The following is a 17,793-nucleotide window of genomic DNA, read 5'->3' as shown; positions in this document are numbered from 1 at the left end:
ATGTTGGTTTACGTCCTACCTAGGTGCAACGCTCAAATATTTAGTAGTGCGTACATTGCGACATAGTGCCCAATTACGCCACAGCTTTGCTCAGTTGTAACTTACGTATATAACTGGTGCAACCGGACCGTTATGGCGTTCTCATGTAATCACTGTTATTTAAGTAGCCCATCAGCCAAGGGAATATCTCACTCAATTCCTATCAGTTTCTATTCTAAGACATGCAACATAAAAGTACACAATACATGACAAGTGTGTCTGATGAATGGCACACTTAACATCTTTGCTTTTAAAATCGATGCATTTTTCATATTAGTCATTTCTGGCTGTCCCGAGCGAGCGCATGTTACAAAACTCTGACGGGTTTGTGTTTTGTAATGCGTCTCGCCGAGCCAATAGGCGCTCTCGCTGATGGTCACGTGATGGGAGCTTTTATATAACTCATGGGCGACAACGACCGTATTTGCCGAGCGCAAGCCACTACGTTCACTTGTGCTGTGAATACTGAAAATGTTTTGACGTTTTCTATTTATTCTTTCTTTCCAAATTAGTGGCGTATCTGCCACTCGTAAGCATGGCACTGCAAAGACTGAACCAAGAATATGCTTTGGAGGAAAGGGGAAGGTTTTTCATAGCATCTAAAACAGAAGGCGACTGGGACGATGAGGACCATGTCGATCACCATCAACTTATTTTATTCAAAGCTGAAGCTTTAGCGTCAGAAAACCGTCTGAAAGACGCTGTCGATATGTTTGCAATGGCTCTTCGGTATGGCCCGGTTCGACCGGACCAACTGAGCACTTTAGTAGGATGCGTTCTGCGCAACTTCAAGACGACATTGAGGGAAGAGTCTCTTCCAAAGAGTGAGCCCGAATGGACAAATGAATTTGACTGCCCCGGTTGTCATAGTTTTACAGGCGAGCCTGTGACGGTGATATGTGGACATTCGTATTGTAGAAGATGTTTACAGCGTAACCCTTTATCCAAATGTAAACTTTGCAGTGAGGACATCACGATGAGTCCCGGGGAACCCCGACACAACGTGATCTTATGTGGACTTTTAGAGAAGTGGTTTCCCAAAGACGTTCAGAGAACGAGATGCCTAGGAGAAGCCGAAAGCCTGTTGAGGAGTAAACAGTACGACAAGGCTATTGCACTAACAAGCAAATTATTAGAATCTGGTAAGTTCCCATCATTTTCACAACAGAAATGCCACTTTGTCAGTCCTATGAACGTCATGTGTTTTTCCTCGCAAGAAAATACAGACATGCGCAAGGTTAGTACATAACAACATCGTTGCCATGTCTTATCATTCATAAAGATTACGAGGTGAACAGAGAGTTTTAATGACCAACATTTGGATTGTCAAAGCATTAACCACACCCACTAGATCATGTAACCGGCGTGCGAAACGGTTACAAAACTCGCGTGAAGGGCGCCTGCGCATTCAGAGCGAGTTGTGTAAGGGAGGTCGTGACACACAAAAAGTGTTTTGTAATCTGAGGAAAAGTGTGTTTTACACTATAAAGACGACGTACTAATCATAATGTGCAGTATGGGGAATATGTGGCCCAGTCTTGCAGCCTAGGTGTTCAAAGCGTTTTTATGTGTGTTTATTTTTGGTCAGTATCAACTAATAATATTGAAATTAAAAAGACTGCAGTATCAGTTTAGGGATAATTGAGAACTTTTAATATATATTTTAAATAATATAAGTAACTTTTATAACTAACTTAGAATATATTTATAAATAATATATCAATTTGTTTCTCAGCAACCACTGATGATACATCATCATAGCCTAAACAGTCAACCCATCAAGGGGCCTCAGTAAACTTCCAAAGGGGCCATGAGATGACTTAAAATTATTTGAAATAAGATATATTGTAGTAATAATATTTGATATGCTAAAAGCAGCTAAAAATCAAGACGCAGGCCTTCAACAAACATTTAACCTCATGGACAATGTTTAATTGTTATTATGTGGCTTTTAGACCATTTCTTTTAGCTTTGAGGCATCCGCGTATGCTAGTGTATTTCTAAAAGTTTACAACGCTAACTTGATATCAGTGTCAGAAATAAACAAGTGCTCGGGGCAAAAATGCCACTAAAAGTGACAAATAGGACCCTGAATGTTTCTTCATTTTCTATTCTAGGAGTTGGTAAACCGATTGTTCCATAAAACAAAGCATACATATTTTATGATAGAGAATTTATGTTAATAAATTGACTATACTGAATTATTTGACACTATTTTTAAATAATTAGAAGTTAATAAAAACCAGGGAGCATATATCACCATTGAAAGAGAGGAATCAAATTTTCAGGGTGAATCAAAGTTAGGACATACATCGTACTATAAAAACATACTGTACGTTTCAGAACTCAAAACTTCCTCCTCACTGCAAAAAGAGCTGCTGTTGAAACCAAGCTGCCAAAACAACTTGTTCTCTACTTTCTCCAAATTGTGATGTCACACTGTGGTAGACATTTGTATCAGATCAGTCAAGAGCAGAGAGCCAATTATAAAAGTGGGCATTTACTCTCAAATCTGAAAGGAGAAGCAGCACCAAAACCAAGTGTTTCTGACAGAGAAATGAGGGTAGTAATATATATATATATATATATATATATATATATATATATATATATATATATATACAGTGAGGAAAATAAGTATTTGAACACCCTGTTATTTTGCAAGTTCTCCCACTTGGAAATCATGGAGGGGTCTGAAATTGTCATCGTAGGTGCATGTCCACTGTGAGAGACATAATCTAAAAAAAAAATCCAGAAATCACAATATAGGATTTTTTAACTATTTATTTGTATGATACAGCTGCAAATAAGTATTTGAACACCTGTCTATCAGCTAGAATTCTGACCCTCAAAGACCTGTTAGTCTGCCTTTAAAATGTCCACCTCCACTCCATTTATTATCCTAAATTAGATGCACCTGTTTGAGGTCGTTAGCTGCATAAAGACACCTGTCCACCCCATACAATCAGTAAGAATCCAACTACTAACATGGCCAAGACCAAAGAGCTGTCCGAAGACACTAGAGACAAAATTGTACACCTCCACAAGGCTGGAAAGGGCTACGGGGAAATTGCCAAGCAGCTTGGTGAAGAAAGGTCCACTGTTGGAGCAATCGTGACTGCTAAACATGACTGTCAATCTCCCTCGGACTGGGGCTCCATTCAAGATCTCACCTCGTGGGGTCTCAATGATCCTAAGAAAGGTGAGAAATCAGCCCAGAACTACATGGGAGGAGCTGGTCAATGACCTGAAAAGAGCTGGGACCACCGTTTCCAAGGTTACTGTTGGTAATACACTAAGACGTCATGGTTTGAAATCATGCATGGCACGGAAGGTTCCCCTGCTTAAACCAGCACATGTCAAGGCCCGTCTTAAGTTTGCCAATGACCATTTGGATGATCCAGAGGAGTCATGGGAGAAAGTCATGTGGTCAGATGAGACCAAAATAGAACTTTTTGGTCATAATTCCACTAACCGTGTTTGGAGGAAGAAGAATGATGAGTACCATCCCAAGAATACCATCCCTACTGTGAAGCATGGGGGTGGTAGCATCATGCTTTGGGGGTGTTTTTCTGCACATGGGACAGGGCTGACTGCACTGTATTAAGGAGAGGATGACCGGGGCCATGTATTGCGAGATTTTGGGGAACAACCTCCTTCCCTCAGTTAGAGCATTGAAGATGGGTCGAGGCTGGGTCTTCCAACATGACAATGACCCGAAGCACACAGCCAGGATAACCAAGGAGTGGCTCTGTAAGAAGCATATCAAGGTTCTGGCGTGGCCTAGCCAGTCTCCAGACCTAGAGAATCTTTGGAGGGAGCTCAAACTCCGTGTTTCTCAGCGACAGCCCAGAAACCTGACTGATCTAGAGAAGATCTGTGTGGAGGAGTGGGCCAAAATCCCTCCTGCAGTGTGTGCAAACCTGGTGAAAAACTACAGGAAACGTTTGACCTCTGTAATTGCAAACAAAGGCTACTGTACCAAATATTAACATTGATTTTCTCAGGTGTTCAAATACTTATTTGCAGCTGTATCATACAAATAAATAGTTGAAAAATCATATATTGTGATTTCTGGATTTTTTTTTAGATTATGTCTCTCACAGTGGACATGCACCTACGATGACAATTTCAGACCCTCCATGATTTCTAAGTGGGAGAACTTGCAAAATAGCAGGGTGTTCAAATACTTATTTTCCTCACTGTATATATATATATATATATATATATATATATATATATATATATATATATATATATATATATATATATATATATATATATATATTTTTTTTACAAAAATAATTATAACATATTTTCTTTTTACAGACGTATATTTAATATTATATGTGTACCTCAAGGAACATATTAAAATAATAAAAAAGGCAAGTCATGACCCCTTTAATGGAAAAGTTCATTTCTGACATTTCTTGATATACATTATGCATTTAATTCTTTCTTTTCAGGGAAAAAGGACCAAAAATATTGATGAACAATCAAACAAGCTCTAGAGTAAGAATGTCCCTCCCCCTAAATTATAAATACCACCTGCTGCTGACTAGCAATAACAAGTAGCAAGTTATGGTTTACAGCTAGTATTTGAACATGTTTTAACCCAATGTGCTGTTTCAATATGAAATGTAGTATCGTTAAACCATTTCATAGGGTCATTAATGTTCCCTTGCTCCCTAGCTAAGAACAGTGTTCTCCAAAACTGGCAGTAAGACATACTGGTATAATCTAGGTCAAGTAAACTGAGTGTCACTCATGGAGCCACTGAAGCTGTGATGTAACAGACATCTTTTTCCCCCTTACTGAATAATTTGTTAATTATTGAGAAAGCAGATAGAATCTCAAGAAGAATGAATGACTCACATTATTTGTTTCTCATTGCTGATTCATAAAAACTCAGCAAAGGTTTTCATATCATATCTTGATTAAGTGAATGACAGGATATTTTGAAATGATGAAGAAATTATATTTGCTTAGGTTGCATAACAGCTACATAATGTAACAACCGTAAGGTGGGTCTACACATAAATTGGGCCACTTCGATAGTGTTTACTCTTTAGAAATCCTTTGATCCTTAGTTGATTATCTTGATAAAAGGGTTGGGTCCAGATGTTTAACATAACTGAACATACTGTATCAGAGACACAGCATAAGCAGAGTGCTTCAGTCTGGTCTCATTTGGCGTTTCCTTATTTGCCCTTGTGAAGAACAAGCAGTGCTGCTGGTTACTTTGTGCTGTGTCAAACACACTCACTCCATTTATTCATGCAGCATTTCAATACACAAGTGCCCTCTCCTTTAAGAAGACAACACTCTACTGATATTTGCAGATTTAATGTGTGAGATCAGGAGTATTATGATAAATATTATAATGGCTGATAGACTGACAAAAATGCATGGAGGTTTTGCCATTGTCTGTACAAATGAGTCATTTGAATAATCTAGTATCAATGTAATTTAATGATCTTTTGCCTTTTCTCTTTCTCAGACATTAGTAATGTGTGGGTGCGAGCTTGTCATGCTGAGGCTCATAGAGGACTGAAGCAGTACCGTCAGGCTTTGGAAGACTGGGAGTCTTGTCTTAGTGCTACTCCATCCCCAGAGGTATGTCTGTGCATGTTTAAGCCACAGATGATCCATGGTGATACTAGTGTTGTAATAGTTGGATTGCTGCTTTAAAAAAACATTGGCAAACTCAGAGGTTAGATGCTTTCTATTGCTGCTTCACTTTTTGTAGATTCTCACAGAAATTGTGCATAAAATTATCCAATATTTAAAGCAGGCTGTGCAGGAAATCATCGGTGCTTTAGAAGAATGGCAGGTCAAAGCGTGGACTCTGTGTCATCAAAGGATGTAAAACTCAGACTAAAAGATGGTTAATTTAGTGTTAAAAAATCAACCAAGTTAGATGGGCATCATTTCACACGTCATCTGATAATAGCAATAACAGAAAAATAAAACATTCTTTGTGCACACTTGTTGTCTATTTGTATGGCTTTTGGGCTATTTGGAAAACAAATGTGGGTTTGCAGGAACATGAGAGGTCAGGAAGAAAATCACTGCAGGCTAAGAGCAGGTGAACATCGAGTAGAATGGATGGGCAGGTGTGGGATGGAAAAATGGTCCCGTGTTTACCTCAAATCGAACCCATATTAGTTGAAACAACTCAGTTTCAGTCATCAGGTTTTTAGGTTAAAATGTAATTTTTTTTTAAAAATCTATGGATGTAAGGAAATTTGTATATCTAAGGTCCTATAAGTGGTCAGTTTTTTTTTTTATGTTTAACACCATTTTGCCTCCATTTTATATGGTCCTGCGGTGTCATTGTGAGGGGGCACCTCCCGAAACCTCAAGAAAATGTCCTGGTCCTATTTTACTCCAAAATCCAAAGAACCAAACAAGAAATTATATTTTGCACATAGAAATTAATCTTATTTTTAGGACCATTAAGATTTTACATTGTGACATTGTTTTCATGACAGTTTCACCCATTTTACCCTCAGTTTTAATTACTGCAATGCTGGGGAAAAAAAGGGTAAATTATGATATTTTCATTCCTGCAGTTTGAATTAAAAAAAATATATATATTATTTCAATTGTAAATTATTTTAGAAAATCATTGGACAACAGCTAATTTATTTATTTATTTTTTACTGAAGTACATTAAAAAAATAAATGTGTTACGGTAATGAGAATCTTTATCAAAAAGATTGAGAATAACAAAAGTAAAATGTCTGGGTGTGTGTTACTGTAATGATAATTGGGGGGTAAAATGTGCAAAAATGCTAAATAAATTATGTCACAAAGCAAAAAATTGTCAGTGGTCGTTAATGTAGACCTCTTTTTCCTTAAACAAACAATATAATTTTTTTGGTATTAATTAGGGGTTAAAAATGAACAGGACATTTTCTTGAGCGGTTTCGTGAGAATCATAAAACTGCATGTGTAATCATTTTAGAAATATTGGACAAATTTGGTTGAAAATTGATTTAGATTAATAATAGAATTATGTCACACCATGGGACACTGCTGAAAATGCTTGAAATTTAATGTAAACTACCCTGCTGCATTTATGCTATTTACAGCGGAAAAACCTGTAAAGGGATGCCATCGTGGTAATCACATAATTGAGTAATTACACAATGTTTGCAAAGCTGACAAGTGAGTTAAGGAGATACAGACAGCCAAGTGGGATAAGGGGATAAAATGTGGGTCACTCATGTGTGTTCATCTATTTATATGCTTGTTGTGTGTGTTAGAGAGGATGTCAGAGTGTCTAGTACTGTTATTAGCCTTCGGGCCATTTAACAGGGCTAGACCTTCAAGTATTCTGATCAGATTAACCCAAAAACAGCATCTGTGCCACTGGAAACCCTTGGCTCACTCTGTTTTTCTCTCTTACTTGCAGGGATATTTCCACAAAGCAAAGATTCTCCAAGAGATGGGTCATGTAGATGAATCTCTGCAAGTCTTCCTACAGTGTTTGGCAATAGATGAAAACTTCCATCTTGCTAAACAAGAGGTGGAATTGGTGAGATTAATCTCTCTCTGTTGGCATATAGGGCCTAATATATAGTTATTAGATGCTGATGTATGGTAATATCCATTTTGGTTGATGATTCAATTAAAGCCCTGCATTGTGATTTATATTTTGATATGGATTGACATTTTGAATAATGTCATGGTATAGCTAGCACACTCTCTCTTCGAGGGGTGGTAAGTGGAATTGCATTACACTGATGTGTAGTCTTTTGACTACAGAGTTTAAGAGTTTCAGTGCCACAGCCGACTACACAGACAAGGCTTTGCTATATACAATGGCATTATATATATAAATTATATATTAAATTGACATTATTTGTACAAAAATTAGCTTTAGGTCAATAAAAATGTCATGAACAATTTTAGGCCATTTTCACTTTGCAGCTATTTAATATAGATTTTATTTCTGATTTACACACATGTACCAAAAAACCTATATAATTGACTATATTAGCCAGACCAAATGTTTGCATTTGTGTTGGAGCTATGGCCTTGCAGTTACCTCATGCACTCTTGACATTTAACATTTCTCATTCCTGTTCTTCTTCCTTCTCCCCATCATTTTCTGTCTTTTATCTTCCATACTTTAAATAAATAAAGGCAAAAACAAACTTTTGGAGAAGAAAACAGTATTTAATATGATTGGCTTTATAGGGCAATATACAGCTCTAGTGAAATCAGCTAAATGAGAGGATGCAAGTGCACAGGCTCAACGGTGGCTCCACTATCTGTTTATTCAGATTTGTGCACTAAATAAAGCCATTTGTTGACACACTAGGTACAGTCTCACAATAGCATTGATTCAAAGGCAGTACGGAACTTGGAGGTCAATACACTGGGGACAGGACTGATTGACATTTAAGTCAAAGTGTGACAAAACATGTTCTAGTTATTTGTGTCTTAAAAGGTTTACTTTTCAAACAAAATTAAATTGTAATAAGATCTGTCCAAACTGATTTTCATATGAATAGAACAGTACATAATTAAAATCTGTATGTTATTTATGATGGGCCAAGCCTTGTGACTTTCTGCCTAAGCAAATGGAAAGGCAAGAAAAATGCACAGTGAGCATTGCTTTATCTGTGTATTTTTCAGTGTACATTTGGACTGGTAATCTGGCAAACCAATTATTTTCCTGGTGGGCCGATGCACTTTGGGGCCGATCAGGTGCGGACTGGCCATGCGAAATGCATCCCACCCCCGTATATGCTATGTAAAATCCCGGGCCGACTTCTCTTCCCAGTCCAGCCCTGATTGTGCCCAGAGGTCAGAGTGTAACATTTAGATCCTCTATTGTTCAAACGTCCTCTGGCTATTTGAATTTGCTGGTCGGAGTTTACCAAACTTGAACTTTGGTATGCAGAGGAATACAAAATGTCTTTGTATGAGCTGTGAGCCTGGATTTTCAGTCTCCTGTGTTCGGATGCTTACGAATGGGAGTAAATGGAGCACGAAGTCTAGTGTTTAATAAGAAGTCTTAAACTGCCTTATATACTTACAATATGCTTATTTGATTTGTGTTTTAAAAACAGTCAGTCATTCCCAGCACTTACAGGGCCGTTTAACTCAACTAACATCAGAGCTCTTTCTCACTCCAGTGTGTGACCAAGTACTGTATAGGCCAACATACTCCGCATAGTCTGGTTTACAGGCAGACTGACCTAATATGGCTTCTTCACCCTACTTACCCCAGAGCTGTCAATTATCATTTAGACATTCATGAATGATCTGACTTACTGGCATCAAGGTCAACTTTTGTGACAGAGATAGAGCTATGAGGTATGAAATTAAACATCAGATTAGTTGAAACAGTGGTTCATGTCAGCAACCAAACTGTTTGTCGATTCGAAATTGAACTTAAGCAATATTGCAATACAGAGCAATATAATGAAGATTAAGCTGTAAATGTCTTCTAAACATTCGACATCTAAATTAACTGGTTTTATTTAAATTACTGAATCTACCTGACTACATTTGGTTAAAAAATTGTTAAGGGTTGAATGTTATAAGTGTTATTCCTTGTGTAAATAGATTGTTACTCTGTTTAAACTGTTTGGTTGACTTCAACTGTCTTGAAAATTCATTTACATGTTGATGGTGATGCTGTGGTTCTTTTGCATGATTATCATACTCATATATCATGATATTTGCATGGTACTCCATGGTACTTAAAAGAACACCATGGTATTACCATGGTACACATCCCAAAAAAGCATGTTAATACTATGCTATCTTTTGGTACTTTTTGTAAACTATTTGCAAAACTTGCAGATTATTAAACATATTAACATATGAAAACGTCTCATCTATATTCTTAGCTGCATTGTGTATAAAACCTCAAAATGTCCCTGTGTTTTAAATCGTTCTCTTCCATGTTCTTTGTTCTCCATTTTTCAGATCTTGCATGACCTGTTATCTCCAGCTTGTGAGAATGTCAAGGTGGGTTTGAAAGAGACAGCCCAGACTACCTCCCCTCACCTGCGCTGTAAAACCCTGGCAGCCGAGGGCCAGGACCAAAATCAGTACACAAAAATGAAAGTCCATCGGGCAGTATCTACTCAACCGCCCCCTGAAAACTCGGAGGTAAGCTGCCCATCCTGCACCGTTCTGAATTAGAAACATTGTCCAAACAGCAAGCAACCACAACAAGCAACAGGCCATCCTGTAGACTTGGTTTCTATTTCTATTTCCAAAATCTGCTCCTTATAACTGTACATTAAACATCAAATAAGTTCTGATTGGCTGTGATTGTGCCACATCGCACAGACAAATTGGAAAGACAAATTGCTTGTTGCTGGAATCTTTTTGCATTGCATCTGGTTAGGACACAATGTATCACTGTCTATTTGAATAGAACTTTATAACTACTATGTGTTCTATAACTAAGTATCAAGTTAGTGACGTTAGTAGTCAATTGTTCGGCCAAATACCTTAAACATCTGAATTTTTCATGTTTACAGAAATCAGGTCAATGTGAAAGTTTAGAGCGTTCTTGCCTGAGCAGAGCTCACTCCCTTCGTGCTCACGGGATGGTTGGGGCTGTAGACGAGGGGCTTAAAAGAGTTAGATCCGCCCCCCAGTTGGGTGACCCAGAAAAAGGGGCGCTACTGAAGAGGAAGCTTTCTGTGTCTGGAGCTGGGCCTGGTGTGGCTTACAACCATGGCAGTAAACATAAAAAGCATTTAGGTAAGTCGTCTCGCCTAACAAATAGGCCTGTTTGATGTCAAGACACCATGACACATGACAGCGTTTAGTGTGATTGACAGAACATTTGTATGACTACCAAACCTAAATGGCCTGTGGCTTTCCAATGACCTTTTGCAACCTTGCAATCAGTGTTGATGCTGATCATAGTCTACAATTTTGCAAAAAAAGTATTTAACACTTAGTTTAGGATTGTCATTGCATTCAGTATTAACATATCAAACCAAGTGGTATTTTTTTTTTAAAATACAAATAATACAAGCACGCTTTTTAAACACAAGTAATCTCACAAAAAGAAGTTTTTAGGTTTTGCCCTGTATAAAGTCTCCATTCCATTCTCTCTTCGAACTTTCTTCTTCAGTGACTGCCTGCAGTGCTACTCCTGTGGTGACAGAGAAAACCAAGTCTCTTCGAACCCTGCCAAAACACTTGCTGGACCCAAATGATTTTGAATGCTCCCTCTGCATGAGGTGAGAGACAAGCATGTTTTTAGAAGAAGTCATATACTAGAAATAGAACATGTAGAACTGAACGTAGTTTTGTGTTTGGAGCAACATAAGGGGTGTGTAAATGATGACAACATTTTGGGTGAACTACTCTTTTAAGCTCTCAGAAGTGGAGTGACAACTATATTTAACTGCAGTGTATGTATGTAGCCACAAGAAAGACAAATAAATGGAGCTTGTAAAGTTGCCTTAGACAGCATTCTTCAGAAAACAAAAACTCCTTGGCTGTCAGACTGCAAGTTCAATATCTAAATCTCAGTCCAAGTGTGTTTGTTGTCACCATATCTGTTTTTACACCATATTCAAATTGAAAGTGTCAGTCAGCTTGGTTGTTTTGTTTAGCTCAACATCGTCTCCTTCTCTTTTCTAGATTGTTCTATCAGCCCGTCACAACACCCTGTGGTCACACCTTCTGTAAAAACTGTCTGGAGCGCTGTCTAGATCACAACCCGCAGTGCCCTCTATGCAAAGAAAGTCTCAAAGAGGTAGTTTGTCTAAAATCTATTAGCAAAATCATTTCCAGTTAAACACGTTGAAAATTTGTTTTGTACCTTGAATATACATTGTTGCAGATTTTCATTTGTTTTTAAACAATTTGAAGATATGTAATCACTCTTTTACTCCATCTCTCTGTATTTGCTGTTTTTCTACACAGTACCTTGCCTTTAGAAAGTATACAATCACACGAGTGCTGGACAACATCATTAAGCAGTATCTGTCCGAGGAACATTCAGAGAGATTGAAACTGCACACAGATGAAACAAAAGAGCTCTCCGAGTAAGCATACAGACACACCAGTGTTTGTGACTTTTTTATTTATTTATTTAAATCCCATTTATTACACAGACCCAAAAAAAAAACACTGTTATGAATTATACAAACAAGCAGACTCGGTACTGATACTGAAACCACATTTCTTAATATGGTCCATTGAGGGTTTAATACCAAAAAAATTGCCCTAGGTGTGGATGTGGAGGTGAGTGTGAGTGTATGTCTGTCTATGTGTGGCCCTGTGATGGACTGGCGACCTGTCCAGGGTGTCCCCCGCCTTTCGCCCAATGTTAGCTGGGATAGGCTCCAGCCCCCCGCGACCCTGTACACAGGATAAGCGGCTGACGATGGATGGATGGATGGAGGGTTTAATACATATGGTAACAATTTTCAGTTCATTTTGAGTCTGACGTGAATGAAGTCAGATGTCAATTAATTAATTGCTCTGGCAGATTGAGTAAATTATTAGTAAGAATGATTCAAACCATTGAAATGCTAACTCGGGACAATGTGAGACTTATTAAAGAATCGGCTCATGAGAGTTATTTGTTCATGAATGGAAATACAATGGTCATGCATTTCTGTTTGTTTAAGTGTATAATGTACATGCTGCAAAGTAATTGAAAATGTGTTGTCTTTGTATTTCTTTAATTCGGACTGCAAGCTCTTAACTGAAGTAAAATTTCAATCATTATTTATTTTGCTGTGGTGCTCTAGTTTTGTTTCTCAAACACTCATACACACTGTTAGCATAACCAGGACAACTCCACATCTAATCACACTGAACAGAATATGATAAACAAGCTTTCTCTATGTTTTCTGTCTCTCCCTAGTTTAACAAAGAATGTGCCCATCTTTGTCTGTACCATGGCCTACCCCACTGTGCCTTGCCCCCTCCATGTGTTTGAGCCACGGTATCGTCTTATGATCCGACGCTGCATGGAAACTGGCACACGTCAGTTTGGCATGTGCATCAACGACCCCCAGAAAGGGTAAGTGACCCCAAGCATACCTCTAAAGTTGTGGCAAAACAAAGTCAAAGGACAACAAAGTCAAGGTATTGGAGTGGCCATCACAAAGCCCTGACCTCAATTCAATAGAATATTTGTGGGCAGAACTGAAAAAGCATGTGCGAGCAAGGGGGCCTACAAACCTGACTCAGTTACACCAGTTCTGTCTGGAGAAATGGGCCACAATTCCAGCAACTTATTGTGAGAAGCTTGTGGAAGCCTACCCGAAATGTTTAACACAATTTAAACAATTTAAAGGCAATGCTGCCAAATACTAACAAAGTGTATGTAAACATCTGACCCACTGGGAATGTGATGAAAGATATAAAAGCTGAAATAAACAGTTCTCTACTATTTTTCTGACATTTCACATTCTTAAAATAAAGTAGTGATCCTAACTGACCAAAGACAAGGAATGTTTTCTATATTAAATGTCATGAATTGTGAAAAACTGAATTTAAATGTATTTGGCTAAGGTGTATGTAAACTTCTGATTTCATCTGTACAATAGATGTAAATGACTGAACATAACATATGACAATACATAATGAAAATGTTCATGACATTTGAACAAATAGATACAATAAACAAAAAGTAAAGGATCTGTGAGATTATGTTTTTTTTTATTAGGTATAAAGTTGATGTATATTTTGATGTATTATTTCTGAAGGTTTGTGGACTATGGCTGCATGCTCCAGATTCGCAGTGTACATTTTCTCCCAGACGGACGCTCAATCGTGGATACAATTGGTGGGAAGAGATTTCACGTTCTCTCGCGGGGAATGAGAGATGGATATTGTATCGCCAGCATTGAATATCTTAAGGATATGAAGGTATACACCACTGCTAGAGTGTTAGATCACATAATTGAAATCTTGAATAATTGAGTTGCATATAAAAGGTATAAATCCGCAGGGAAGTCTCTTTTGAAAACATTTAAGAGACATATGTCCTCCAGTTTAGTTTGATATAAAGTTTTAATTTAATGACAATATTTTGATATACTTCTCATTTGTTAAGTCACTTTGGATAAAAGCATCTGCTAAATGTAAGTAAAGATTAGAGACAGATTTTATTTTGACTGATTTTCACATTTTCTACTTGATCAGTAGAAATCAGTGAGAGATCAATGGAAAATAATTTTAATAATAATATAATTTACTTTATATAATTGTCAATAGTAATATTGTTATTATTATGTTTAAAATATTCTGAATTTATATTATATATTATTATTGTTGTAGTTTATAATTATTTTGTCATGATTGTGTCAAAAATATGATTGAATACAAATCAGTTTTGCATATCAGTTATCGTACAATAAAACTAAAAAATAATCAGTATTGCATAGGTCACAAAAAGCAATATTGGTCAATCTGTAAAAAGGATACTGTGTTGGAAAAAGACTCTTTTATCTATTAAAATGTATCCATTTTTTGTGTTTTAGGTAAATGACGTGGAAGAATTGGAGAAACTACAAGTTTTGCACGATCAGGTGTATGACCAGGCCCGCAAATGGTTCCAGAACCTGGAGAACCGTTTCCGGAACCAGATCCTGCAGCATTTTGGCCCAATGCCTGAGAGAGAGGCTGACATCCAGGTAATTCCCACTCGATTAATCCCCACTACACATAGAAGCCCTGTCCACTTTTCTTCTACAGCAGGCTGGGCAGGAAGAAGTGGGTCAAACTGCAATCAGGGTTATGCTTACATAAGACTCAAGAACAGTTACACCATATATATGTCAGAAAGAACGGAAGTGAACTTGACAGCTTTCACAATCAGGAACAAATATGCTCATACAAATACACACTAAGTCTGGTAAACATATTAGCAGTTGTCCTGAAGAGTGAAGGCATACTTTGAATGATAACAGAGGTCATGGTTGTGTAAGAGAAAAACAGACTGTCCTTATGAGGAGACTAAGATTTGATGGGCCAAAACGTCCCATGATTTCTATGTAAGGGCAATGGTTTGTATGGTTGATTTTAGAGACATGCACAATGTAGTTTTGTTTGGCTGATTGTTTCTCTTTACAAAACCAAGCATGAAATGTTAAAGGGGTCATATCATGAGGAATAAAAATGTCCTTCTGATCTGAAAAAACTTAATGAAATATTAAAACACACTTTAACTTTCAGAACTCTAAACTTTCACTCCAGTCCAAAAAGAGCATTTAGCATTAGAAACAAGCAACATAATTGTATTTTTAAACAATTTTTACCAGTCTGGCAAGACTACCCTAAGACACTGAACACACTGTTTCTCTGTTTTGCAGGTCACACCTAATGGTCCAGCATGCTGTTGGTGGCTGCTAGCTGTTCTTCCTGTCGATCCTCGTTACCAGCTGTCTGTCCTTTCCATGACAACTCTAAAAGAACGACTAGTCAAGATCCAACACATCCTTACCTACCTGCAGAACCTTCCCCAGTGACTAGAGCTTCCTTACACACACACACACACACACACACACACACACACACACACACACACACGTTGGATTCAAGAACTGATGAGATTCCATGGAGACTCGACTGAAACCCTGCACATACTTCCATCTGGGGTCAGATGTAACTCATGCCAAGAGTTTTAAGAATGAAGTGTTTTTCATGGTGTCATACTGATCTGTCCATCACCACCACCTCAGAGAGCATTGTTTTAAAGGAATTGTCCACCAAATATTACAATTCTGTCATGACCTCATTTGTGTTACACTGAAGAAAAAAAGTCAAACAGGTTTGGATTGACATGAGGGTGAGTAAATGATGACAGAATTGTTATTTCATGTTGACATATTCCTTTAAGGGTATTTATATATTTGTTGAATATTGAGTTGAGATGAGTGTTGTACAACATCCCCTCCTGTAGTATTTATTATGGCAGTCAAACAATCTGTCAGATCTCCTTTAGGTTAAACAGTCAAATTAAATATAGTGTAGCTTGTTTTCTTTTGATGCCCAAAGCCTCCATACAGTGCTTTGAAGGCAGAAATGTTGCTGGAGAGCATTCCAACACTTAAGACATAATCATGTCATGTTTTGTGAGTGTGTTTGAATAGACTGAAAGCATCTTCAGAGACAATATCTTTCATGCAGATTTTTGGGCAACAAGGTAGAGGGCATGACATTTTTGGCATCTTACTAAATCTTCATTTCTTAAAACTCTGGATAAATGAAAGGCAAATATGTCACTTCAGAGCTTCCAGCCAAGCTTTCTGTCACCGTAACTGTCAAGCACGCACATTATCTTTTTGTCTCCAAGCAGCAGAGTAGCCGAAGATAGAGAGAAGCCCATCGAAGACTTTTGCATTTGTTCCACAGTACTGGATGATATTGAAGCTCACGCAGTCTTGTTCTATCTGTAACTTTCTTCTCAAAAATAGGCACAGTGCTGAAGATATTATTTATCATAGATTTATTTCTTTAGAGGAAATGCACTCATGATTAGGACATTTAAAGTTTAGTCTCAGATGGATTGGTTTGTTTTGGTTATTGGCTGATCAAAAAAGCAACAAAAGATCAACATTGTAAGTGTCTCTAAGGTACAAGCTCCACTCTCTGTCAAATCCACTACAACTTGTTAATTTTAAGGCAAGTTTGTGTTATCAATATTTTTAAGTGTGTTTGTACTAAATAAATTGTAAAGGGAAACTGGCAAAATTTTGACATATGGATCAGAACAGTCTATCGTTGCCTGCAACCAGCATCATACTGCTATAAAATCCAGCAAGCATTCTGAAAATTGACTGTTGAATGTTGAATTGTCTTTAGCTCATACATGTTTCATGCTTGTGTGCAGAATAACTTTTGCCTTATAATACCTAGTTGCATTCTGCTCTCATGGTATAATGAATCAGCTTGGGTTTTTGCATTCCGGAGAAATAATTCTGTTTTACTTAATTTGCCAAAATCCTTTTCAGTGTGTAAAATATGTCAAATAATGGCTTTATGTAAATCATTTTGTTTTGGAAAAAAAATGATTTTTTTACTAAAATATTTAAGTTATCAATTTTCAAATAAAATACACTTTTGTTTTCATTGTATCTCTGCTTTTTGTATCTAATTATAATTGTTATATATTTAATGCATACAGTTGCCTACATATAAACCTCCAAAAGGTGGCAGCACAGTGTCATTGATTGTGCAACAGCAGACGTTTCATAACACAGATTTGTTTTCTGTTCTGATTAGAATCAGAATGAGCTTTCTTGGAATTACTCTTGTGACTGTTTGCTGTTGTGATGGCACTGGGCAGATGGGAGTAGACACGACCGCCTGCCATAAAAGGTGCATCAGTAAGAATGTTTCCATGTTGACTGTTTGGCGCTGCGTGTTCAGCTCCTCCAGTGCTTTCGCCGTTCACCCTTGAACCAGTCAGGTGTAGGTTTCACGTGGCTTACGTGGATCCACTGTGGTTGAAGGTCAGTCAGCACTCCCGTTCTGGTCACTGCCAGCACTGTAGTCAGGCCCAGATACTTTGGTTCACCTAACTTTGTTGGTTTCAGGCACTTCACCAGAACATGCTGATTTGGAATGGATGAGTGGGATTTCCTGTGGGTATAGGTAGAGAGAGACATCACCATTTATGCCATTTAATGTTTTATACAGGGAATCCACATATTCCTCGATCACCATCAGCCAAATTTGAACCAAGGTGTCGGGAAATGCCTACCCATTAGAGAGTTTAACAACAGAGGATGGTGACATTCT

The 17,793-nt window shown here is 37.6% G+C and overlaps 1 protein-coding gene across 1 annotated transcript; it reads left to right on the top strand.

The window, feature by feature from the left end:
* The first annotated feature begins 478 nt into the window (after window positions 1-478).
* LOC127630807 (LON peptidase N-terminal domain and RING finger protein 1-like) lies at window positions 479-17,104 on the top strand. Its single transcript, XM_052108602.1, has 12 exons — window positions 479-1,181; window positions 5,540-5,655; window positions 7,460-7,582; window positions 9,991-10,176; window positions 10,554-10,779; window positions 11,159-11,267; window positions 11,674-11,788; window positions 11,959-12,080; window positions 12,908-13,066; window positions 13,755-13,917; window positions 14,532-14,684; window positions 15,363-17,104. Exons 1-12 carry the CDS (start codon window positions 575-577, stop codon window positions 15,516-15,518), a joined length of 2,235 nt encoding a protein of 744 aa, XP_051964562.1. The 5' UTR covers window positions 479-574; the 3' UTR covers window positions 15,519-17,104.
* Window positions 17,105-17,793: the final 689 nt, after the last annotated feature.

This window comes from Xyrauchen texanus, chromosome 37 (assembly GCF_025860055.1).
Source record: "Xyrauchen texanus isolate HMW12.3.18 chromosome 37, RBS_HiC_50CHRs, whole genome shotgun sequence".
Lineage (NCBI taxonomy): Eukaryota > Metazoa > Chordata > Actinopteri > Cypriniformes > Catostomidae > Xyrauchen > Xyrauchen texanus.
Note: the sequence above shows the minus strand (reverse complement) of the source record. Positions and strands in the feature narration are given on the sequence as shown.

Coding starts and splice junctions, on each gene's coding strand:
- LOC127630807 (XM_052108602.1), top strand. CDS start 575: ATGGCACTGCAAAGACTGAACCAAGAATATGCTTTGGAGGAAAGGGGA. Junction 1,182..5,539: donor AAGCAAATTATTAGAATCTG/GTAAGTTCCCAT, acceptor TCTCTTTCTCAG/ACATTAGTAATGTGTGGGTG. Junction 13,918..14,531: donor AATATCTTAAGGATATGAAG/GTATACACCACT, acceptor TTTGTGTTTTAG/GTAAATGACGTGGAAGAATT.